Source organism: Anopheles coluzzii, chromosome 3 (genome assembly GCF_943734685.1).
Source record: "Anopheles coluzzii chromosome 3, AcolN3, whole genome shotgun sequence".
Classification (NCBI taxonomy): domain Eukaryota; kingdom Metazoa; phylum Arthropoda; class Insecta; order Diptera; family Culicidae; genus Anopheles; species Anopheles coluzzii.
In genome coordinates, this window is record NC_064671.1 from 93,695,026 (window position 1) to 93,704,297 (window position 9,272).

The window sequence follows — 9,272 nt, forward strand, 5'->3', positions numbered from 1 at the left end:
AGGGCTCTCCAAAGAGGCACGTTTTCGCGTGGAACGACGCGACGCGGGAAGTGTCATATCGTTCAACCAAGCCCCGCAACCCCCCAACATCATCAGGTGGAGCGAACGTGACAGTTAGGGACGCCATTAGCAGCCCTTCGCCGCGACCCCAACAGTTCATGAGGCGAGGGAGGATAGAGGGAGGAAAAAAGTTTGTTTTCCTGGAAAGCGCTTCGCGGTATGTCGCCCTTATTATCCATGCGGCATCCATCGGGCGCGAAGTACTCGAAGAATCGCTTTACGATCAAGGGGAATTTGGCCGTTTTTGTTTGTTGGCCGCCTCTCTTTCCCCATCACCCGCCCCCAACCCTTACGACTGCTCCCTTTGTTCTGTTTTAATGGTCGTGCGTGCGTGCAAACGAGCAGAACCGTGTGCGTGCGGCAACCATTTGCCTGTGTGGCTCGTGCTTTTTGATTAGACATTAAAAAGTCTCATTCCCCCCTCCCCCCCTTCGGCGTGGGTTCTTCCGGCGGGGGAGGAAAGTGTTTCGCGCCTTGCGGTACCATGTGCGAGGTGCGTGGGATTGACACGCTATTCACGCTTTTCTTTCTCGAAGGGAAGAGAAAAAAACCCCCCCGAAAGCCCCGGAGCGATGATCCTATGGAGGAGTTCTTTTTTTGTTTTCAAGCCCCAAGCCCCACATACGTGCAATGGTGGAGCGAGGATTGAAGACGTTATGGAATCGCCGGCGTTTTTTCGGTGGCCTTGCGTGCCATACCACGATTCTGACGGTTCTCGCTGCGTTCTGACGAAGCAAGCGAAAGCTTGGAACGATAAAAAACGCACATATCGTTTCAACTTTTTCTTCCAACACCACTTCTGACTCCACTAGCAGCGCATCCAAAGCGGAATCAGTTCGTTCGGAGCGAAGGTACATGGAGGTGGAGTGTTGAAAATTCATGATTTAGCAGCCTTTATTCGCGTGATTCGATGTCTCTGGAAAAAAAGGAGGAGAAATTTATTGTGGCTATTGTTTATTTCTTCTCCAAGAGGTGGAGAACGCAGCTTAAACGTCTCAAGGCCACGAAGCTTCTTCGTGCAAAGGGTACGGCCCACGACTGTGCCCTTGGACATTTGGTTAGGTTCGGCCCAAAAACGGATCCAATCCAATGCATACATGTGAAGGTTTAGCTGGAGAAGATCCGGTACGGTGCAACGCAACCATTGCCCTGCGGGGAGCCTTTGCCATAGAGTTTGGAAGGCTTTTACGGCCGATAGGAGTTAGACATTCTGAAGAAGTCTCAACAACATTTCGTGTTAATTTCGTGGCACGACAAGGAATCAAAAAGTTATATCGAGATGAAGAGTGAATATTTCATTTTGCTGAAATTGATAATTTTCAATAAAAGCTGGAGCTCAATGTTTGTCACATCACACGGCGCTCAGCTTGTCAAGGGCTCCAAATTGTTTTCAAATAACTGTCCAACCCGAATATTCTCCTGTAGCTTCAATAAACACATAACAGCTGCTTGCTTGACGGCCCATGTACTGTATTTGCTATCATCCTTAGGAGTGGAATTTAATATACAGCATACTTTCGCTAATAACAATTTACAAACATGGTCCTACTGGGTAGCTCCTATGCACTACAGCTCAGCTACCTTGGGTCCGTACGCTACTCGTTGACGCAACGCTTCGGTTGGGTGAAGAATTTTCATAAATTCCACCCAATGCCACACCCGCAACGGAAGCCAACAGCTTTTTTGTGTCTGTTTGCCACACCAACCAGCCCATCAAATATGCAAGAAGTCTATCCATCAAACGGTGCGCCCGGGTCAACACCGTCAGCCGGTTGCCGGTATGTGCGCTTTCACATACGATAAATCTCAGCTGTCCAATAGAAAACAATGTGTCGTCGTGAGATGGTTGACTGGCTCGAGCCGTGCCGTGCAATTGTAACAGTTGAGTTGTGCACCGCCAGAAAAAAACAAAAGCGAAAGTGCCCGTGAAACGACACATTTGACACGAGCGTTTTACCCATTTGACTAGGACGACCCGGCAATATCGCAACATCGTGAATAATTTAGGCGAGATCATGCAGAGAATCTGCGCACACACGAAAAACGGGTTAAGGATGTAAGATGAATAATTCTACAAAGTTTTATGTTTCGGAGAGAAAAAAAAAATGCTTGTTCAATGCCCAGCAAAACAAGCATACTGTTGTAGCTGTGAGTTACGGTGAATAATTTCAAAAGTATCACGTTTCACCCGAAACCTCCCCAAAAAACAGATGGACCACGGAAAAAAACCCAGGCGCAACAAAATGATGATCACGTACCGAGCGGCGAATAACAAACTACAACAGCGTTTCTTCTTGTTCTCTTTTTGTGTGTCGATGATGAACCGTCCAGTTGACATCCGGAGCGATGTTTCAGCAGCCGATTGGCGAGTTTAATTGTGCTTAGCTTGTGCTTCTTCGCTTTTCGCTAGCATCAGCCATTGGACACGAAATCCCCAAATGGACAGCCGTCCCAGGGAAGACAAACCAAGGTCCGGGATGTTGGGTTCTTGGACGTGTCGGGTTCTCGACCACCGACTAACGGATGAACTAACGCGAGATGCTGCTTCTTCGGTGGAATACAAACGATCCAATTGAGGTTCTGACCCGTTGGGCGGACATCAGCTCGGACATTCGGACATAGAGTGTCCTGGTTTCGGACGCTTGGCTGCAATCAATAGTGTACGTCGGGTGTGAAGTCTCTCGGTCGAATTTCTGTGCAGTTCCACATCCCACCCAGAATTCGGGTCAATGTGCCGATGTGGTGTCATCGTTTTTTGGAAGCTTTTCTCATACATCGTCCCTTTTCCAAACCCGTTTGCCGGGCGTGACTGGCAAAACATTTTCAGTCTTTGTAACCTTAATCCAATACAGTCATCGTCCCGGGGCGGAGTTGAACGTCCATAGGGAAAAGGAAGGGAGAGCTAGGATTTGCCTTATCACCGTGAGATAAGGTTCCTTTGGGTATCGGTTCACCTGTGAAGGTCAAACTGGCATCATACAAAGGGTGATCAGCGTTGGACTCGGTGGACTATCATAGGAAGAAACACAGAAACGATACACTTGACGTCCTTCTATCGTTAGGCTGACGAAGCAATCGATATAGATTTGACGTCCGTTTGGATCCCTGGTTTTGCTGCTGCTGCATGGATCCTGGATCGATTTCTTTGACCCGAACCTCATCATCTGATTGGGCACTGTTAGTCCTGTCCTTTGACAACAGGTTATACAATTATACTTACCATCTTCTGGAAAAAGAGGAACCCTTCTTTGGGCAATAAAATGATTCGTATATATCGGCAAGATTCTTTTCTGTGATATGAGACGATTTGATTTAGTCGTAGAAAAGGACAATAATTATTCTCCTACCTTAATGTAGTCAAAGATGGAACAATTCGAAGTTATTATTAGTATTGTTATCCCCGAAAGGAATAGGGAATTATGAAAATTGTAGCACTGTCAGTGGAGCTGTTATCCGCCACCAAGTTCTGATGAGTGTGCTAGATTGCGGGGGGCATTTTTACGAACCCCAGTGACCGCTTCGCGCATAATCAACCTAGCGCAAGACACCAGGGACACCGAGGCAAGTTGTTTAATTAATAAGGCTCTCGCTGATTGCATTTTCCTTGTGAGTTCCCACCCAACGGTTCGCTGCATATCTTTGTGGCATAATTGCGTTTGGTAGCCAAATCTAATCAGGATCATCTCTTGGTTCTTCAGCGGAGACCCCGTCCGGACTATCTCCATCTGCATGTGGATGTGGCATAAACTTTGATTCATAATGAATGAAGCCGGGCTTTTTATCCTTTCACTGTCCAACTGGCTGGTGGACGGGGTGGTATCATATTTTCTTTTCCCCTTTGGGTAGCCTCGTTTGCGATCAAAAAAGCAGAACTGTTTGGGTGAAAGAATGCGTTCTTTCTGCGCACGAAAAAGCCCCTTCTTGCTGTCAACTAGTGAAGGTTTCGCTTCTCACAAGCGCAAGATTGATCAGCATCAGCGATAGAAGAAGGTAAGTGTGTGAAATCGAAACGCCAAGATGCACAAGGGATGCAACAGCATCACACAAGCGCGCGCGTGGAACGGGAGACGTGCAAAAGTGTGAATTTTGATGCTTATTCATTTATGTTTATGATGTTTTTATTTACACCCCGAGCGGGATGGTTTCCTGTTTCCCAATCAAACCACCCCCCGGAGAAGCTGCCAACCAAATCCTCTTCCTCTTCTTTACATTGCGTTTTTGCTCCGTTCTTTTGCTTCCCGTCCAGTGCGTTATTTTGTTTTACCATCATGTCCATGCGCTTGGTGTCTTGTTTGAAGGCACACTTATGCTGGGATCTTTCATTTTTAATTTAATCCCAGACGTTTAATTTGGCTCGCGTTTGGCACTTTTTTGTTTCCCCGCGCTCTCTTTCGCCCGGTTCTTTTTTGCCTCACCATTTTTTGTGTGCTGCAGGAAGAAATTCCACAAGGACACAGCTCGACTCGAGGGACGGCACGGTTTTTATTGCAAGCCAACGCCAACGGTTCGGTTGGCAACCTTCCCAGGCTTTTAGCACCCTCTGTGGCCACTGTGGCAAGCCGACCGTCCGGGCAGCCGGGGAAACCGGTCGTGCGGTGTACGGGTCTGTAAGAAAATACGCTCAAACGAAGCGTTGTCAGGAGCGTTGCTCGTAAACAGCTTGGTGTGATTTAAATTTACGTCGCCTTGGCGTCTCCCCCCTTTGTTGATGTGCTCGGATGGCACTGTCTGCTGTCCCTGTTGGCCCCCCCAAAAGGGAGCAACATGGAAGGAGGATGGCGTGAAAGTGGCCAGATATTTAAGCCGCTGGAACGGGAGGCCTGCGAGCGATATTTTCATCATGGTTGGGTTTGTTTCGAGCTTGGTATTTTATTTGCATTCGCACATCGCTGTCAGATCAATTTTTCATCTTTACCTTTTTGTCGGTGCAGAAGGGGAGGAGAGGGTGGGTGGAGATGTTATCACATAACAAAAACGTAAGTTTTATTTATCGCTCGCTATTAACAGAGCGTTCGGATTGATCAAGCATCGGGACAGTGTGTGGTGAGAAATTAAATCCTTTACGCAATTAAATTAATTCCATGTGCGCCGGTGACTCAGTCGCTTGCGAACAAAGAGCGTATATGAAGCGTTCGAGAAGATGATTATGATCATCGTTGTTCTCAAGCTTGCTTATTAATTTACACCAAACAAGCTTCAGCTGAAAACTGCAACAGAACAGTAGAAAAAATACCAAAAAACTCCAACTTTGAGCAAACACATCAATTTATCTCGAAGCTTATGCCACTATTTTGTTATAATATCCAAACTTTGACTTTTACAAAACAATGCCATACAAAAAAACACACACACACAGAGTAGCAAAACATGTGAAATAACTTTTAACACGCAAACCGATGCCTTCGCTGCTACTGTTGCTAGTGCGCGGATGTGTGTAACGGCGCAACCATCGAACGCCACACGTGAAAGTTCGCCTTTTTCCGGTGGGATGATGCGAACTGCACGCCAAACAGTGAACGCAAAAACTTTTCATTTGTTAGTTTTTTTTTGTTTGTTACGCCGGCAAACTTAAATTTGCTGCTGTTACCTGTTGGGGCTGGATAACCTATCAACAGGGCGAGCGAAACATGCTCGCAATCGCCGGATAAGCTGCGAGTAGAAGTTTTGACGGTTGGGTTTTAATTATTCACAGCACGGTGAAGTTGAAACCAAACTGCGCAACGTATGTCATAAAGTTTTTGAGGGTAAATGAACAAAAAAGCCCTCTGTAATGTAAAGAACATATTGATATGTAGAACAATACAAATAAAACCTTTTCACTTGCCTTGTTGGACGAGAAATTGAGGCAAGGTAAAGCGAAACAAAAGGGATTTAAAAGCCAGCTTGTTATTTGTTTCCCGGGCAACCGATGTGATTGCGAGAGCCATTCCTTTGAATTAAACCTTCGGAATGTGCCGTCCGGCGGCTGGAGAAATACCGGAGGCAGGCCGAAGCTTAAAAATGCCTCGAAATTACTCTTCGGGCGCTGATTACCGTTAATTTGGGATGAGATTTTTAAGTTAATTTCTGCCTCATTTTCAACCGTATTCCCGAATGCGGAAGCTGCGGAATGCGAATCCTCCAGCGTCCTGGAAAAAAGGGACACGGTGCGAGGCATTCAACGAAAAACTCACAGCAGTCCAGGGGCAGTACAAATTAAGACGCAGCACAGTTCCGCCCTGTGACTAATTTATCATTGCCATCGTTCACGGCCAGGCACGGCCACGAAAAGTCAGACGATGTGGTTGTGTTTTTTTTTTTATTCTATGTGCGTGTTTCTGTTCCACATGTGTACGAGCGTGTCCTTTATGTCCGTTTGGTTGACCAGTTGAATCGCTGCATTGCCGGAGAACATGTTCTCCGCCCTCTCCGGAGCCCGATGCAGCTGGCAGAAGGATGCAATCCGGAGGAGGGAAAATGATTGCTGCAGAACCAACCTGAGGGATGCGGTAGCATAATAGCCCCGGAGCTAATAAATAAGAGACACCCCGAAACAGTCCGGCGCGCTGGAGGAGAAAAACCCACAAAAACCACAGTACGAACCTTTTTTTTGCCAGTTGGCTCGGGCCTGCTTCTGTGGAAGGACACACCGTTGTAACGAATCAATAAAATAAATACAATCGATGATGCAACGGACATTGGGACACCTCCTATGCTTGGTTCAGATTCGGGAAATAGGACAGATAGTAGAGAAAGATGGATGAAGCAATGGAAATGGTGAAGGCTTTTGTCCCTTCTGCAATGGCAGCAGAAGAAATTTATCATCAAACGATTGTGGGTTGAGGTGTTGTAGGGATCGGTTCGCGTGTCCCTTTGGCTTGTGGGTACACCTGCCTTGTGGGAGGAACACTAGAACACGTAGCCATTACTCATCTCGATTGACTTTTAACGCAACCACAAGCCAGTCCGTGGAGGGAAGCTGTTGGATCTAATACGCTTTTATTTAAGACAATTTAAATTGAACACGACTTATTCTAGCGATCGACCGGTCCATGTGTTATCCGTTTATTAAATCGTACCAAACAGAGCGCACATGTTAACCTGAACCAGTATGTCTTTTGCCTCGAGTGGGAACCGTATCGTGTCGCGGGACACACAGGACCACAGTCTGAATAGTAGCGAGTCCACCTCTTTGCACAGCAGCTGAAGCATGGTAGCGTACTCCTTGATAGCCGTACATGGAATCAGGTCCGAGAAGTCTTTGTGCTGTAAGAATAGGTGTGTAAGATTTCGGATTTTCCGACAAGCGACTTCGTTTATACACTCACCTCTTGAAGACATTGCGAAGTCAGCGGATTATCAAACTGAGATATTCGGTAGCACGTCTTCAGATACGCGTTCGCATCCTCCAGGAAGAACTGCAGTTGATAGTTAATCTCCAGCAGCGCCTCTAGCAGGTACTTTTCGCGCTCCAGCTCCGTATTCAGGCACGTAATGATGCTCAGCTGGCCCGATAACAGATACTGCTCTACCATCGGGTAGTAAGATTCGTAGCAAAAGTCACTGTTTTTCCCGCGCTGTATCAAAACCTCCGCTAGCCGTGTAATGACTGGCTTGATCGGTGGGTAGAAACTTTCTATCAGCGCCTTGATGTACCCGATGGCAGAGGAGACGAGCGTTTTGTACGCATTGAGAACATTATCAGCGGTGCCGTTAGTCACGTTACCGTACACCAAATTGATCTCACTGTACTTGGCACTGAGCACGCTCGTCAGCGGGCTGTAGGTCGAGTCAAACTGTGCAATCTGCCCACTGACCAGTGGAACTTCTCTTGCGACAAGCGTTTTCACCTGCTGCAAAGAGGCGTTAATGCGCTCGTAATCCTTCAGCAGCATCCCTTCCCACATCTCGGTCAGCATGGTACCGCTTTCAATCGAGATGCCAATCTGGATACCCAAATTCGCCTGATTAATAGTGCGGGCCGATTCGACAGCGGAGAACGACGGTGCCGACAGGTCGGTGGAAACTAAAAGTGTCTTGGTTTGTGCCAGTGACACCATCGAGGGCTTCACGTAGTTCGCAACGTTGGTCGAGGTTGCGTTATTATTCCGTGCACTAATCACACCGGTACGCAGCGCACTCAACGCACTGCCAAGATCGGCCGTTGAGGTCTTCAAAGAGTTCAGGATATTGTTCAGTTCCAATCGCACGTTATAGCTTACTTTGGTCTGGATTGTGGCGAGAAGAGCTGGTGCTGAGCTATTAATGAAGGCAGCGAAAGCGACAATCGTCTTATTCGCGTTGTTGAACACTGTTTCAACCGGGCCCACATCATCCGCGGCCAACGTAGCGACGGACAGGCCGATCGGTTTCACATACAACACAATCTGTTCGAACATTGTCTTGAGCGCTACAGCGGCCTCGTTCAATGCGACCGACGGTCCATCCAGCACGATCTCTCCGGACGTGGTTTCGATAAGATTACAGTCATCCCGAATTCGAAGAGCGTACTGCTCGAGGACGGATGATCCCGAAACTGCTATCTTAAGGCCAAAGTCTCCTCGAACGGTGCAAGTCTGAGAAGAGGAACGAAACGATTCTTGCACTAACAATTAGAGCCCAAAATTCTAAGGATCTTACCTCAAGAATCACAAACACCACTGCAAAGTATTGTAACAAACGCATCATGAGACACTTCGATGCAAACTGTACCGAATGGTGGTGGATTTGTTCTTTCACACACGGCCAGCTAAACACATTTTAGAACCTGCACGGTAGCTGTTTCCCAACAGTGTTCGCGAATAATTTTGCATTTTTGGAGAGCAACTTCAGGGATGCCCCAGAGCATGTGTGGGATATGTGCAGCTTGGTAAATATTGACCCTAACCCAGAACCTCAGAAGAGCTGTGGTGGAGCTGAGGAGCTGCCAAGTAAACACAAGTGGTCGACCGACTGCCACTGTGCGCTAAATAGCTTCCAAGTTAAAGTAGAGTGGAGCAGTACCATATCTGTTCATAAAATCAAAACAAGCTGAGGCTGGAACGGAGAGACCGATTCAGTTCTTAGTTGCTCTCAGCTTATCTTGAGTGAAAATATGATACACACAGATACATGCACACATCTTCCCAGCTCGTAATCAAGGTTCACTTAATAATACACCCGAAAGCTTATGGGCTGTTTCGCTTCCAAAGCATTCCGACGATCGCGCACCACATCATCATGTCTTGGGTCGT

General features: G+C 47.2%; 1 protein-coding gene across 1 annotated transcript; it reads right to left on the reverse strand.

The window, feature by feature from the left end:
* Nucleotides 1–7,051: 7,051 nt before the first annotated feature.
* On the reverse strand, nucleotides 7,052–9,002 carry LOC120959161 (uncharacterized). The gene is made up of 3 exons (XM_040382349.2): nucleotides 8,680–9,002; nucleotides 7,368–8,615; nucleotides 7,052–7,305 (listed from the first exon to the last, which is right to left on the reverse strand). Exons 1-3 carry the CDS (start codon nucleotides 8,725–8,727, stop codon nucleotides 7,108–7,110), a joined length of 1,494 nt encoding a protein of 497 aa, XP_040238283.2. The 5' UTR covers nucleotides 8,728–9,002; the 3' UTR covers nucleotides 7,052–7,107.
* Between the last annotated feature and the right edge of the window lie 270 nt (nucleotides 9,003–9,272).